Source organism: Somniosus microcephalus, chromosome 21 (genome assembly GCF_052327205.1).
Source record: "Somniosus microcephalus isolate GS21.2 chromosome 21, FLI_Smic_1.0, whole genome shotgun sequence".
In the NCBI taxonomy this organism is placed as follows: Eukaryota; Metazoa; Chordata; class Chondrichthyes; order Squaliformes; family Somniosidae; genus Somniosus; species Somniosus microcephalus.
The window spans coordinates 71,377,187-71,393,891 of record NC_141007.1 but is presented as its reverse complement, the minus strand read 5'-3'; the positions used below and the strand labels follow the sequence as shown (position 1 = coordinate 71,393,891).

At 44.8% G+C, this 16,705-nt stretch overlaps 1 protein-coding gene across 3 annotated transcripts in view; it reads right to left on the bottom strand.

Annotated features, from left to right (window-relative positions):
* The window catches only part of helz (helicase with zinc finger), a 273,401-nt gene that overhangs the window by 66,545 nt on the left and 190,151 nt on the right, over positions 1 to 16,705 (bottom strand). For all 3 annotated transcript variants that reach the window (XM_085963917.1, XM_085963918.1, XM_085963919.1), the window contains exons 23-24: positions 5,367 to 5,418; positions 3,940 to 4,124 (exon numbers count right to left, since the gene is read on the bottom strand). In XM_085963917.1, coding sequence (XP_085820043.1) covers positions 3,940 to 4,124; positions 5,367 to 5,418 — 237 coding nt within the window. The remainder of the gene's footprint in view (positions 1 to 3,939; positions 4,125 to 5,366; positions 5,419 to 16,705) is intronic.

Genomic DNA, 16,705 nt, shown 5'->3' with positions numbered 1-16,705 from the left:
TAATTTGGTCAACTGTCGTGTCAGCTGTGGCTCAGTGGGTAGCACCCTCACCTCTGAGTCAGAAGGTTGTGGGTTCAAGTCCCACTCCAGAGACTTGAGCACAAAAATCTAGGCTGAGACGGAGGTGCCGTCTTTCAGATGAGACATTAAACTGAGGCCCTGTCTGCGCTCTCAGGTGGACGTAAAAGATCCCATGGCACTATTTCAAAGAGGAGCAAGGGGCGTTATCCTGGTGTCCTGGCCAATATTTATCCCTCAATCAACATCATAAAAACAGATTAACTGGTCATTATCACATTGCTGTTTGTGGGAGTTTGCTGTGTGCAAATTGGCTGCCGCGTTTCCCACATTGCAACAGTGACCACACTCCAAATGTACTTCATTGGCAGTAAGGCGCTATATAAATTTAAGTATTTTTTTTAAGAAACCACAAAGGGTGTCGAAAATTTGAGATATCACACTGGTGCGGAAGGAGATCTGCTGGCGAATGAAGTACACTGCTTGCCCCACGCGGGGACCTTTTTTGCTAAAGCAGACCTCCTCATTCCTGTTGAGAGTGTTCCAAGTTGTCACTGGGTACAAAGAATGACAATTCTATCCCCAAGGCAGTTATCCCTCATCTTAAATAAACTCAAGTTGATGTACTTCAGCAAACTTACAATACAACTAGAAAAATTGACAAACTAAAATCCAAGTCAATTTTTTCAGTGCTTCTACCCATGAGCTAGTTTATGAAACTAGATGATATCCTTGTGGTAATGGAACTTACCGACATTCATTGGCTCAGATCACACACAGTGACGGTGAGGCCCTTATCACCAAATCACATCTTGGTCTGTCCCCCTACTCCTCTGGCACTTTCTCATTTGAGCACCTCAGCTTGTTCCATCCCTCTCGTCACTACTCTAAAATCCTCGTTCTCTACCGCCAGTGCCAAATTTCTCACTGAGCTATCCTCACTGCTTTCCTCTCTCATCTTCTGCACCGAGCGACTTCTCATCCCCAGTGATTTCAACCTCTATCTCAACTCGCCTTGACCCCTTCTCCTCCGAGTTCGCTGCCCTCCTGTCCTCCCTTAACCTCTCCCTCCATATAAACTCCCTTACTCATATTCACGGCCATCCCCTCTCGACCTTGCCATCTCACAGGGCCTCTGTATTCCCATCGTCTCAATCAAGCAAGTACATCTCTGATCACTTCCTGATATCTCTCACCACTCACAGCACCCTTTCCCCTTCCAAGCTAACACCCTTTTGCCTCCGCCTCTGGGGAAAAAAAAACCTTTCCTTCAGGTCACTTACAACGGCACTTTCAAATTCCCAACTGTCTAGCCTTTGGCCCTCTGTTCGCCATTATACTTCTACAGCTGTCAATCTGCTCAATCACTCCCTCACCACTGCCTTTGACGCCCTTGTTCCCAGTAAAACCCTTACTCTCTGCACCCTGGTTGTTCCCCTTGGTATGGCCACCATCTTCGCTTCCTTAATTCGAAGGGATGCATATTTTGATGTATCTGGCGCACCACTGGTTTAGCCATTCATCACCAGAGCTGGTTGGACCACATAAAACACGATTGGATCCTGCTCACTACTCCAGGATCATTCTGGAACGTAAAGAGAACCCTCTGCTTCTTTTCTCTGCTGCAAGCCATCTCCTTAAACCCCTCTTCCCTGCTCCCGCACCACCAACATGTGAGGAGCTTATGGACTTCATTGTCACGAAGACTGAGACTATCTGTTCAACTGCCTCTGCTGCAACCTTACCTTCCCATTACCCATCAAGCCAAGGTTACCCCCTGCCCTAGCCCTGAACTTGCATCTTTCTCATGCCCTCTTCGAGCTCATGTTGGCAGTAAGACTCACCTTGTGCTCCCTCAACCCTATTCTCACTAACCTGCTGGCGACCCAACTTCCCTGCCTGGCCCCCATCCTACGTGATATTTTAAATGGCTCCCTCTCTTCAGGTACTGTTCCTTCCCTTTCAACTCTGCCATCATCACCCTACTCCTCAACAAAGCCACCCTTGACCCCCCTTACCCTTGCAAATTACCACCCCATCTCCAACCTCCCTTTCCTCTCCAAAATCCTTGAGCATGTTGTCGCCTCCCAAATCCGTGCCCATCTTCCCTACAACTCCATGTTTGAAACTCTCCAATCAGGTTTCCGCCACTGCACTGAAACGGCCCTAATCAAAGTTAAAAATGAGATCCTCTGCGACGGTGACCGTGGTGCACTATTCCTTCTCAACCCATCTGCAGCCTTTGACACGGCTGACCACACAACCCTTCTCAATTATCCAGCCGAGTCAGACTGCCCTCGCCTGGTACGACTCTTGCCTATCCAGTGGCAGTCGGAGAATTTCTTGCAATGGCTTCTCTTTCCACCCCTGCACCGTTACCTCTGGAGTTCCCCAAGAATCTATCCTTGGTCCCCTCCTATTTCTCATCTACATGTTACCCCTCTGTAACATCCTCCGAACATATGACGTCAGATTCCACGCGGACGCTGACAACACCCATCTCTACCTCACCACTGCCTCTCTTGACCTCTCCGCTGTCTGTGTTGCCAGGCCGTTTGTCCAACATCCAGTCCTGGATAAGCTGAAATTCCTCTAATTAAATATTGGAAAGACTGAGACATTGTTTTTGGCCACCAATTCCATCTCTCTTCCTGGCCACTGACTCAGCATGAACCAGACTATTCGCAACCTCGGCATCCTATTTGCCCCAGAGCTTCCGACCCCATATCCTCTATCAGCCAGACCGCCTACTTCCACCTCCGTAACATTGCCAATCTCCACCCGTGCCTCCGCCCATCTGCTGCTGAAACCCTCATTCATGCCGTTGTTGCCTCCAGACTCAACTCTTTCAACGCTCTCCGGGCTGGTCTCCCATCTCCCACCCTCTGTAAACTTGAGCTCATCCAAAACTCTGCTGCCACTATCCTACCTCGCACCAAGTCCTGTTCACCCATCGCCCCTGTGCTCGCTGACCGACATTGGCTCCCATTCCAGCATGGGAACATGCAGGCCCCAAAACAAATAATCTCATGCGGTGAAAGCCTTCAGGTCTGTAACTGTACTTCCAAGGAAAACTCATTTTTGAATCCGTATTGGTACTTAATCCTTTCTGGCACCTCCCTGCTCCAGGACCAATTGTAAATCTGCTCTATAATTGGGGCTATGGTAGTGCAAATGATCTCACCTAAATCCCTTCAGAATTCTCAGTAGGTGGGCAAAACTTTGGAAGAGAGGTGAAGCGCCAATTTTAAGGACTTGGGTAAGTCATTTACCTATATTACCGTAACATACAAAATTAGAAAAGCATCAATAAAACTGAAAATACAGTATAACAGAACACCTCAATGGGTAAATGTAATTAATTTTCATCCTATTCATTTCGTGCTTTAACGTGAATTGCACTTCTCAGCAATTCACTTGGGCGCGCTTAACAATTCAATCAACTCTCAGGTCTGCCACAAGGCATGCTTTTCAGATTAGTTCTGAGGCTCCATTGCTAGTCCCTCCTTGCTAATGTCTCAGACTTCATCTGTACTGCTTCCTACTGACAGCCCTACACAGCAGTTTGCAACAATGTGCCACCTTCCACGTCTCTGGCAGCCTCATCTCTAATCAGCTCAAAGAAACGGTCAATCACCACCCTTTTCCAAGGCCGCGTGAGGAATCCAAAACGAGGATCGGCGCTGACGGGATTTTTAAACAGCTTTTTAATAAAATATATCCTCATTTCAGACATCTGCACACTGTATTTACCCAACCACATGATCACTACATAAATATTTTAAGCTGAGAATGTTGCACTAAACATGCTCTGACAACTAATACAAATTGAAATGAATTCACCAAAAAAAGTACAAAGCGATAGAATAAATCACACGTACATATCCATTTGATCAGTTTAGGTTTAAAAAAAAAACTTACTGGCAAAGGCACAGACATCACCATGTTTCCACCATAGACAGCAGGCACATATAGGATGCTAGTCCCAGTATGAGGATCTATCCGTTGGACAGGGCTTGGAGATTTACCAAGGGCAGGATGGGGACCAAGAGGTGGAGTATAGGCTCTGATGGGATTTCCAATTAATACTGTAGGATTGGGTTGAACTGAAAAACATTACATTTGAAGAGATTCATTTTAGATCGTCAGGAAAATACATAAAATCCAACTTACTTGTTTTCCTAACCTTCACATACTGTAATTGCCTACAACTGTCTTGCAGAAAGAGGGGAAGAGAAGTGTCCACATCCTTTACATGTAGAGATTTTAATGCATTACCTGCATTTGTACATAATCTGCAAGGTGCGTTGTATACCTGCTGTGACGTGTGAAGCAGCAAGTTAAGTATAACATTAAAATAAATGGGTTTGTGTCACTCAGCTCATCAGTTGATCTGCAATAAACTGACTGCACAATAATAAACTCTTGTTTATCAGTTTAAGTGAAGTTCCTGTCTTTCTCTCTCCTCCCTGCATGTGGCGGTCATGACAGTTCAACCTACTGTACAGGCGTTTCACATAAACAGCGAGATGATGGGGTGATCCACCAAGTGAATTATGCACCAATGTCTCTCCCCCAGAGGAACACTAACCAGAGCACAAATGTGAACGTCATTTTCTCCCTACATTCCCATACTTGGTTTCATTTCATTTCAATTTGATATCTTCGTTAGCATCGTCCTTCCCTACCCCGCTCCAGACAATTTTCTTCCCTCATCTCCTGGAAGTGACCCATTCTGAAGTACAATCCAGAAAGACTGCCAGCCCTCTAAATCCTCACTCACGTGAAGGCCCAGACAGAAAGCGTGAGTGGCAATTTATAGGGGGAATCACAACAGATTCCAGTCCTGTCCTCATCCAAAATTCCCACATAGGCACTTTCCAGTGACAATCACGGACAGCATTCAGAAGCAGGAACCACCGACAAATTTTCCTTTTCCTAGCCTAGGGCAAATGCAGTGCCTCCATTGCCACGATGCTGAAATCAGGTAATCATTACTTTTCTGGCTCCGCATCCGTTTTACTTTGTGCCTCTGTTAAATCCCTTGGGACATCTACCTACGTAAAATGCATTATAGAACAGCAACAACTTTCTGTTGAAGTATTTAAGCATTTAAATTTCTTACTTTGCATATTTCAAATATTAAGCTCAATATATATTTGCTTTTAAGGACAGAGTGTGAATAAACATCAGGCACCATTTTACTTTTGGATTTCAAATTATTGGAACCAAACAAATCTCATGGTTTTGAAAACCAGGTTTGAAGCTTTGAAAAATATTCAATCTTGTTTGACGGTAGCTACATCTTATTTTTATTAGAAGACGATGACCATTCATGGTTGACTTACCAAATCCATCTGTTGGAAAATGGTCGCCCTGGTTGTGGTGGTGGCCTTTATTCTACAAATAAAATATGAGTAATATAATGAGGTCACAATCAATATTATGAGGCTAATAGTACAATCCACTTGAGTGCCTGTTACAATTTGGGATTTTTATAAAACTGTTTCACAGCAATTCCCCAAGCGAACTTTGCCCCCTACAATTTAGGAACTAGGTTTTTCAGTGATCTGCCTGTGCACATTTGCATGACCTAGAGGATGAAGAATGATCTATTTGCAGAATCTGGCGTTGGATTCAATGTAGTCTCATGCTCACATGCATTTTAGAAGTTGCCAAAATTTGCACTCAGGCTAAAAATTAAAGTTATTTACAAATATAAGAGATATGGAGCACAGAACATTTGGGAGACGCTACAAATGTAAGATGTGAATGCAACTTGACAATTCTGCAATGAGTTAAGTATCCTTCATAACACAACCATTGTGTATAATTAGCAAATCTAAATTCTTTCCCTATCTCAGTACTTTGCCAAAGTCTTCAACATTTCACTGAGTGTTTCCTTGCTCCCCAGCAAACACTTCAGTAATTAATAAATTCAAAAACTGGCCATCAGGCTCTGGGGAGGCACAATTATTTCTGTGCCCAGTTTTAACACTTAATTCCAGTGAGCAGATGAAACACCACAAGATTGAAATGTATTTGACATTAATACATGCATATGCAAGTTTGGAATGTGGTACAAATTCACACCATCCCTACGTAACATCCATTTTTGTCTCCAAAGGTTCACTCGAGTTTTCCCAGACATTCACAAGTGGCTTTCTCAGATCAGAAGGACAACGTTGTTACAGCTTTACAGCCATTAGCGAGTAAAATCAAAGTAAAATCCTTTGATCTTTCAAGCAACAGGTGCCGCCTGAACTCTGTTTTAAACTGAGGAGCAAAATGTATATATTTATGACACTGCCTTTAACATGTTCATATCACACTGCAGTAACAAGTCACATCTCATCTGCACGTTCCAAAAAATGGTTAAAAACAACCATTTTGATCATGGAGGGAAGACTGGCCATTCAAAGCTCTTTTTATATTGATAAAACTTTTATTTGGCACTAGAACAAAAGCAAAATACTGCGGATGCTGGAAATCTGAATTAAAAACAGAAAATGTTGGAAATACTCAGCAGGTCAGGCAGCATCTCTAAAGAGAGAAACAGAGTTAACGTTTCAGGTCGATGATCTTTCATCAGAACTAGCTCTACCTTTCAACCTTTATTTCTCTGTAAACCAGTGTTAACTCATTAAGTTTCCTGTTTAAAAAAAAAACAGCCAGAACCTGGAGTGAGGAGATGTGGTTCTGCTCGTGAGGCAAACCCCTGGAATGACTGTGTGTTTGGTTGCCAAGTGGGCACCAGGTATTTCTTCACACCTTTTAAGGACATTGGGATAACTCCACTTCTTAATGGCATTTTCTCACTTTCTCAGTGAAGCCAATGAGTTACACAGGAAACAGCACCGGATCCCAGTCCTGTTAATATCTCAATGCGACAGGCTGCAAACTGAGGTCCAAGACACAAGCAGCAACGCTTACCAAGGGCCACAGGTTAAGGGCACATAAGCTGCCGTTGACTGCCCAGGTTGTTTTTTTTTTTTTTTTAGTTGTCTTCAATCTCAGTTATAAACAGCTGGTTTAGTCACACCTGTGCATGATATTCTTAAGTCACAAGTCCAAAGTGTACAGCAATTGTCACTGCAAAGCTAAAAATGTTTATTTTTTCAAAAAAATTAATTTGCAATTTAATTCAAGCCAGCCCAAAGTCATGCCTTCCAGTCCGTGATCACTATGAACATGACTTACCAGTTAAGAGTTTATGTTTTGATTTTGCTTTCATTTATGAACAGGAGTTGATCTTGTAGGGTCCAAATAATATTTTGCAAACAGTAGTCTCAGCACAGAGGTGCTCAAGAGGAGACTCACGACCTTTGTGTGCTGCTCTCCAATTACTTCAGTTGGTGCCAACTGTCATGAACTAAATTTAAAAAAAAAAATTGTTCCTCGGATGTGGGCCAGCATTTATTGCCCATCCTTAATTGCCCTCGAGAAGGTGGTGGTGTGTCGCCTTCTTGAACCGCTGCAGTCCGTGTGGTGAAGGTGCTCCCACAGTGCTGTCAGGGAGGGAGTTCCAGGATTTTGACCCAGCGACGATGAAGGATCGGCGATATATTTCCAAGTCAGGATGGTGTGTGATTGGAGGGGAACTTGGAGGTGGTGGTGTTCCCATGCATCTGTTGCCTTTGTCCTTCTAGGTGGTAGAGTGGGTTTGGGAGGCGCTGTTGAAGCAGCCTTGGCAAGTTGCTGCAGTGCATCTTGTAGATTGGACTCTGACGGCAGCACATGGGACCATAAACACCAACTTAAAATGATCACCGACAGAGTGAGAGAGGTTAGGAGAATTTCCTTTATACAGAAGCTTGTTGGAGCATGCAATGCTTTGCCACAGGAAGTGACTGAGGCAGAGACTACTGCATCTTTGAAGGGAAAATAGGATAAATATTTGAAACAGAGGCTGAGAGGAGAGAACGGAGTGGTGGGATCAATTTTGGATTCCTGTAGCTAAGAACTGGCACATATACAATGAGCCAAATGGTCTCTTTCTGATCTGTAAATATCTACCGTTCTTCAAAAAAAGTGGTTCCCCCTCCCCCCCAAGGTTGCTAGGTCTACACTGTTAACAAAGTGTCACACGTCTGGTATCAATGGCACTCAATGTAAAAATGCCTTATATTTAAAACACAACTCTGGCCTGTGACAAAATCTCTCGTCAACCTCGGAAGGTTTGGCTGGCAGAAATTTAAGTCAACTTTCAAACGACCTCTACAGCCTGCACTGTAGAACCCACTCCACAATATAAACTGAGCAGACTGCACTGCACAGGGAGCCAAAGCTATTACAGAACAGGCTTGGCTCAGCAGTAGCACTCTTGCCTCTAAGTCAGATGGTTGTGGGTTCAAGGCCTACTCCAGTGACTTGAACACATTATCTCGGCTGACCCACTGCAGTATTGAGTGAGTGTTGCACTGTCGGAGGTGCAGTCTTTCAAGTAGGACGTTAAATTGAAGCACCGCCTGCCCTCTCAGGTTGATGTAAAAGATTCCATGGCACTATTCGAGGAAGAGCAGGGGAGTTCTCCCCAGTGTCTGGGCCAACATGTATCCCTCACAACCAACATCACGAAAACAGATCATCTGGTCACTTATGTCACTGCTGTTTGTGGAACCTTACTGTGCACAAATTGGCTTCCACACTTGCTACATTTACAGTATTGACTACACTTCAAAAGTACTTCATTGTCTGTGAAGCACTTTGGAAGGCCTGAGGTTGAAATGGTGCTATATCAGGGGTTCTCAACCTTTTTACTTCTGAGGCACCCCGTCCTGTATTATAAAAATTCCACGGACTCCTTAGTTAATTAAACAAATATTTATTATTTTTGTTTTACTTTTATCCCGGATCAGTACATTTCCCCTGGGGATTATATCCCGAGTCATTCCCTGTATTATGACCCGGATCAGTACATTTCCCTGGGGTTTATATCCCGGATCATTCCCTGTATTATGACCCGGATCAGTACATTCCCCTGGGGTTTATATCCCGGATCATTCCCTGTATTATGACCTGGATCAGTACATTCCCCTGGGGTTTATATCCCGGATCATCCCCTGTATTGTGACCCGGTTCAGTCAATTCCCCGGGATCTGCTGCTGACAGTAATCTGAACTCTGTGTCCCTGCCGGTCCTGGTTTAATAAACTAAACGGCCTCCTGTGAAACAAAGTAAATGTTTGTAGAGCACAGATGGTAAAATAGGGTCGATGAGTGAACATTAAATGGGCAGACGGCTCCAATCTGTGCCCTGCAGAGCTCGGTCCCGCTCTCTGCTGAGTTATAAACCGTTACTGTTAGACTTTAAAGTCACTCCCAGTTTGATATAAAATATTAGAGCTGAACACCCGCGCTGTCAGAGCCATGTTCTGAATAGAGTGGAGTTCACTCAATAATACAGTGCGACCCCTGTAACTCTGGGGAAGGAACCTGTTTCTTATCACCACTCACAGATCGGCCCACGCCGCCCGTCACTGGAGGCAAACTGACCCGCCACTGTGAATCCCCGGATTAACAGCAGAGAGCAACACTGCACTGCTTGCTGTCATCCAAGGCTTATTCTTGGCGGACCCCGAGGGGGCAGCGGCATCCCGGCTGAGAACCCCTGCGCAATATAATGCAAGTTGTTATTTTAACTGCTTCAAGTAGAGAAGGTTCTGTAATGCAAATGGAACATTACATAGTGTTCAACCGTTATCAAGCTATTATTTGACAGATTCCTGTGAAATCCAGACAATTTTGAAGTCGACACTCTTTGGACCATTAACTAATCAACAAGACTCTTCATGATTTCCACCAATCCCAGAAATCCACAATGTAATCAAACTTCTTTCACTGTTCAGCTTTCAAAAAGAGATAAGTCTAGGCCAGAAATTGACAAATTAAATCTCTGGCCTGCTGCTTTCTTCCAAGGGCAATATTTAAGCACAAAATTTTAAACCTGTCTCAACCAATTTCACTCACAATAACATCATAAAAGGGTCAAGCTGGAATAATTGAAGAGGGCATATCAACAGCCTTTAACTGCAGAAAAATAAATTAGGTTTGGCATTTAAAAAGGACTCTACTTCTTAACACAAACAGAAGTAACAAAGAAAGTATATTTTGAAAAGCTCTCAGTTGGTGGCCCAATGCCCCATATATCATAAACCAAACAGCAACAAAGGTCTAACCTGTGGAACATTCTTTTTTCTTAAACACCTGTGTCTCTATACTTTTCTGTCGGAATTTCTATTTTGCACAAAAGCTCATCAGTTTGTAGCATCCGAATCTGCTTGGCGATTGAAGCCGTATACCAGGAGTTTTCAGATCCTAATCTATGCCAACAGTACTGATCGAATTACAGGATACAATGCTCTGGATCAGATCCCATCTGTCTGCTCAGGGAGCTCTCCCAGTGCCTTGGCATTCCTCCCTCGCTGCACACCACTAAAAACAGATTGTCTGCTCATTCATAGCATTATTGTTTGTGGGATCTTGCTGTGTGCAAACAGCTGCTGCGTTTACCCACATAACGACCACTGCACTTCAAAACAGTACTTCATTATACGCACTTACGATTCCAAGATCATCCTAGAGAGCACAGGCAACCTGAGGCGCCTCCTCTCCATGGCAAACAACCTCCTGAAACCCCTTTGTCCTGTCCCTCCACCCTCACCTCCACTTTCAAGTACAACGAGCTCATGAATTTTTTTGGTCATTGAGACTAAGCCTACCCACAGAGCTTCCACTGCTACTTCCACGATTTCCTCTCCCGCTGACCACAATCTCCCACTGTCTCACAACCACCCAAAGTCCTGAGCTGTTGTCACTTTACAGTTTCTCCTCCATCTCCCCTTCCAAAATTATCCCTCTACAAGGCCTACTCTCTCAGTGGATCCCCCCTCCCACTCCACTTCTGATCACTGAACTAGCCCTCTTGGCCCTTGTGGTAGCCAACATTGTCAATGGCTCCCTTCCCTCTAGTATCAGCGCTACCCCCTTCAAAATCGCCCATCATCATTCCTACTCAAAAACCCACCCTTGAATCATCTATGCTCTCTGTCACCCCATCGTTAATGTCCCTTTCCTCTCTAAGGTCTCCAACTGTGTTACTAACTCCCAGCTCCATGCCCATCTCCCAGCTTCCACCCATTTCACAGCTCCAAAACAGCCCTAGCCAAGGTTACACAAGACAATCTCTGCAATGGTGACAGTGGTGGTTATTCCTTCTTGACCTCCTTCATGTCCCTACAGCGTTTGATACACATGACCATGCCATCTACCTTTATCAGCTCTCCTCCATTGCTCAGATCCACAGACTGCCCTTGTGTAGTTCCATGCCTAGGCAAAGCAAGTACAACTTCAACTATGGTTTTTCCTCCCACCCTCAAACCATCACCTACAGAGTCTGCCAAGGATCCATCTTGAACCCCCTCCTCTTCCTTATCCTGCTCCTTGACAACATCATTCACAGGCAAGGAGTCAGCTCACAGTCTCCATCTAATGACCAGCCATCAGACTGCCTGGATGATATTAAGTATTAGATGAGTCAAAATTTCCTTAAGCTGAACGTTGGTAAGACGAGAGCCATTGTTTTTGGCACCTGCCATTATCATTCCATTGCCATTGATGCCATCCCCCTCCCTAGTCACTTGCTTAGTTTCAACAAAACCATGCACAACCATCACTTTCAACTTGATTACGCCAACATCTGCCCTGCTGGCTTTCCATCATTCACATTGCACAAACTCCAAATTGTCCAAAAAGCAGCCATCCCCAATCTCACTGACCTAGTCTCCCTGTCACCCAATGCATCCAATTTAAAATATTTGTCCTCATCTTCAAATCTGTCCTCAGCCTTGCACCTCCCTACCACTGCAAACTCCTCCAGTCTCTCCTGTCCACCTGAGCAGGCAGACGGGGCATAAGGGTTTAACGTCTCATCCAAAAGATGGCGCCTTCGGCAATGCAGCAATCCTTCAGTACTGCACCAAAACGTCAGCTTATATTATGTCCTCAAGTCCTGGTAAGGCATGAATTCAAGACCTTCTGCTGCACCACTGACCCAAGAGATCGTCTATCTTGGGACTTTATTGGAGAAGAGGGGGATGAGAGGAAAATATTGGACATCCCGAGGACCTGAAAGGGGCTATATAAATGCAAGTTCATTTATTCTTTGTTGTCTAGGTTTTTCAAAGTTTATTAGAGCTGATGAGAGAAGGTGCATTGACCTGCAGTCCCAGAAGAACTCAGTCACTCAATTCAGTTGCAGCGATTAGCAATGGAAAAAGAGTGTTTACTGTAGCTACTGGCTTCAAAGAGCAGCAGGTGCCAAAGGAAAGATATGTTCTGGGAATTAAACAGAGCAACAGGCAGGCTCAATGCAGCAGGGAGTACAGCCTATACCAGGAAGGAGGAGCCAGGAGTATGACTGATGCAATTTTTGCAGCAAGAAAGTGCATGAGTGTACAACAGACCGTCTGCGCACACTCGGAGGTTGAACTCCAAACTATCGTCAACACCTTCACCGAAGCATACGAGAGCATGGACCTTACACAAAACATCCGTAAGACAAAGGTCCTCTACCAACCTGCCCCCACCACACAGTACTGCTCCCCTATCATCAAAATCCACGACGAGGCCTTGGACAACGTGGACCACTTTCCATACCTCGGGAGCCAACTGTCAACAAGGGCAGACGTCGATGACGAAGTCCAACACCACCTTCAGTGTGCCAGTGCAGCCTTCGGTCGCCTGAGGAAGAGAGTATTTGAAGACCATGACCTCAAACCCGGCACTAAGCTCATGGTCTTCAGAGCAGCAGTGATACCCGCCCTCCTGTATGCCTCAGAGACATGGACCATGTACAGCAGGTACCTCAAAGCACTCGAGAAGTACCACCAACGCTGCCTCCGCAAGATCCTGCAAATCCATTGGCAGGATAGGCGCACCAATGTCAGTGTTCTCGCTCGGGTCAACATCCCCAGCATTGAAGCTTTGACCACGCTCGATCAGCTCCGATGGACGGGTCACATTGTCCGCATGCCCAATATTAGACTCCCAAAACAAGCGCTCTACTCAGAGCTCCGACATGGCAAGAGAGCCCCAGGTGGGCAGAGGAAATACTTCAAGGACACCCTCAAAGCCTCTTTGAAAAAGTGTAACATCCCCATCGACACCTGGGAATCCCTGGCCCAAGACCACACAAAGTGGAGGAGAAGCATCCGGGAAGGCGCTGAACACCTCGAGTCTCTTTGCCGGGAGCAAGCAGAAGTCAAGCCCAAGCACCCCACCCACCCGCCCTTTCAACCACCGTCTGCCCCACCTGTGACAGAGACTGTAGGTCCCGCATTGGACTCGTCAGCCACCTGAGAACTCATTTTTAATGTGGAAGCAAGTCATCCTTGGTTCCAAGGGACTGCCTAAGAAGGAGGATAGTAGCAAGGAGGAGCAGGAAGTAGTGCAACTAATTCAGTGATAGGAGCTTATTGTAAAAGACGTGGGGGTTGTCCCAAAACATCCAATCAATCAGTGAGTATTTGCAAACTGCTGTGGTCTGGCTGTGCACTGGGCCTTGCACGACAATGGAGATACTGACATCTTCAATAACGAACTGGCTGACTTCTGCTCTGTAAATAACTGCAGATAGACAGGACAGATGAGTGGGGTAAGGGAAAGCCATCACTGCCAGAGTGCAGCCACTGACTGAATTAATTGAAATGGAAGCACAGCAATTACGGATAACCGCAGTCTATGATATAGCACACCTGGCTTTACTGATGGGGGAAATGTGAAGAACTTCCTTGGGCTGTTGTAGGGTGACCATAGACAACAACAGACAGTCTACTGTGAATCTGAAGTGCTGCCAGCACTTGTGGGCAAAATAAAGTAGCATCTCCTTCATGACTGAAATCTCTTTCATACCCTGAAGCAAGTGAACATTTACGGAGAAGACTACACTGCAGTGATTACTTCATTTAAATAGACAAACAAGCAAAGCTGTGTACAGAGGTGTCACAAGGCATGTCAGTGTATTCTGCAGTGTATCAAGAGCAACTTCTGTTCTCAAATTAAGTCATTTTTCCCTTAGACACCAAGTTCTTCCGGCAGCCTTTCTTACTGTATCAGGAGAACAAATCTACAGTGTCTCTGAAATCATATTCAAGGCAACAGGAAAGTTCTACAGATGCTCAAGTTTATAACGCAATGAGTTTTCATTTAATTCCTGGGCTTAGCTATGTGGTAGACTAATGTCTGGGTGCTAAAGTGGCCTTCTGACTCAGGGCCAAGTTGGGTAACTTCTCATCTTTGCCAGTAAAGATCAGTCAAAGACCAATGGGACTGAAGTATTTATATGTTCAACATCATTCATGTGAATGGGCTATGCAATGTACAGCAACTGAAACATAAACACAATGCTAGATGTTTGGATTTGTAAGGCTTTTAAATGCAGTGGGTGTGTGGAAGTTAAGGATCATCTCAACGGCATTCTCTGGATAGAAGGCTTCAGTCATTCTCAGTTTTATATTTAGAAAGTCTAAAATGTGCTCAAGTGCTACTGCATCAGTGAATTACTTCTTCGTGCAGCTCACGTTCTTGAAAATCAGCAATCACTTTTAAAGGAAGCAGAAGAAAGCATCGATGTCTGAAACAAACTACTGCAAACTCGTGAGTTCAAACCCATGAACACATTAAAAATATATATAATTAACTACACATACAAATAAATAAATAAAGATGCAGCTCAATATAAGGGTTTGAAAAGCAATTTCTAAAGACAAGGCATGGATAAATCTTTGAGCTCCTAAATGATGCATCTGTTCAATTACTGAGTGCGAGGCTCACTCTGCTGTTTGATTTCTTCCTTCTTGAAGTCAGATTAATAATGCGTTCAATGCAGTGTGTAAAAGAGATCTGTCCCATCATTGTCTGTCCGATTGTTTTGCAAAATGGAAACCTGAGTAAATTCTAGGACGATGACAACACTGGTAACAAAACAAAATCTGTAAAACCATCCTTTTGTGTCAGGTGATCTAAACCCCCAGGGCAAAATCTAGCACATGTATTTGAATAAAAAACACCTGTACAGCAAGAGTTAGTAGCGTTAAAGGTGGTATGAAATTAAATGCCAACCTTAAGAGTGAACAGATTTCTGAATAAAAGAAAGAATGGGTGGGGTGTGACTAAGAAAACTACTAGGCACTTGGTCTAAGCGTTAAACAAAGCTTTAATTAACTGTTTTAAAACATGGAGGTCTAATTGTGTCCTTCACTAGTTCCCGTTAAGAATGTCCTGCGCAAGCTGGGCCCATGCCCGAGTATTTATACTCTCCCTGGACAGCACCACCCGCAGGCCGCTCAGTATTATTTCATAAGTCTCTCTCTCATGAATTCATGTCAGGGTGCGTTTCCAAGCTGCTAAAGACGACAAGTTATACTCGGCAGTTGAGACCCATGCAACTGGAATGTCACTTTCCACCACCCCGACCGTATCCCCACCACTGCCAAAAGCCCGAAGCTATTCTTCAGTCAGCTCCAGGCTCGACTTCTCCAATACTCTCCTTGCTGGCTCCCTCAGCTACGCCACACTCCACCCTACGCCACACTCCACCCTACGCCACACTCCACCCTACGCCACACTCCACCCTACGCCACACTCCACCCTACGCCACACTCCACCCTACGCCACACTCCACCCTACGCCACACTCCACCCTACGCCACACTCCACCCTACGCCACACTCCACCCTACGCCACACTCCACCCTACGCCACACTCCACCCTACGCCACACTCCACCCTACGCCACACTCCACAAACTCTCTCACCCACATCCTTTTTTGCACACCAAATCCCTCTCACCCATCAACCTCGTCTTTGCTGACCTCCAGTGGCTTCCCATTTCCCAGCGCATGACTTATTGTACGTCCCAATTAATACTTTCTGCTCTTGCAACTCCAATCTACTGTGTCTCGATTTTACTGTGTCAAATCTCTCTCCATCTACAAACACCGCTACAAAATCTACCTGCTCGACTGTGCTTTCAGTCAGCTTCCCTAACTGGCTCTTATTTCTGCTCCTTTGTGAAACACTTGGGATGTGCAGGTATAAGTTGTTAGAGCTCTCCCATTGTGTTGCAAAGTTTAAACCACCAATGACTAAGGAAACAGGTGAAATAGTTAAGATTCTACTTGCTGAATATGTACTAAATTGAAAATGTAACAAACAGAAATACATTTCAACTGAATAAAACTTAACACACTCATAAGTGCAGCCATTAAATTTTAGAGAATGTTAGAACCCAATTTTGCTACCTTTTAAAATTAGTTCCCTCCACATGGCCACCATCAGGTTCATCAGCACCATTATTTGAAATACTGACCTAAATGATCTACAAACCCAACAATTGTAGTGCTTGAGATGATGAGTTCCTATCCATTGTTTTTTTTCTAAGTCACTGAATGCACTTTAGTACGAACTCTTAGAGACTAGGAAGGTTCCACTCTAGAGTGTGCTGCGTTAACGGATCTCAGCAAGGACACTGATGGTGTACAATTGCCCCCGCCGCCGCCCCCCCCGCCGTCCATCCCCCACCCAACTCGGGCTAAACATAGAAACATACAAGATAGGAGCAGAAGTAGGCCATTCGGCCCCTCGAGCCTGCTCCGCCATTCAATGCGATCATGGCTGATCATCCAAATTT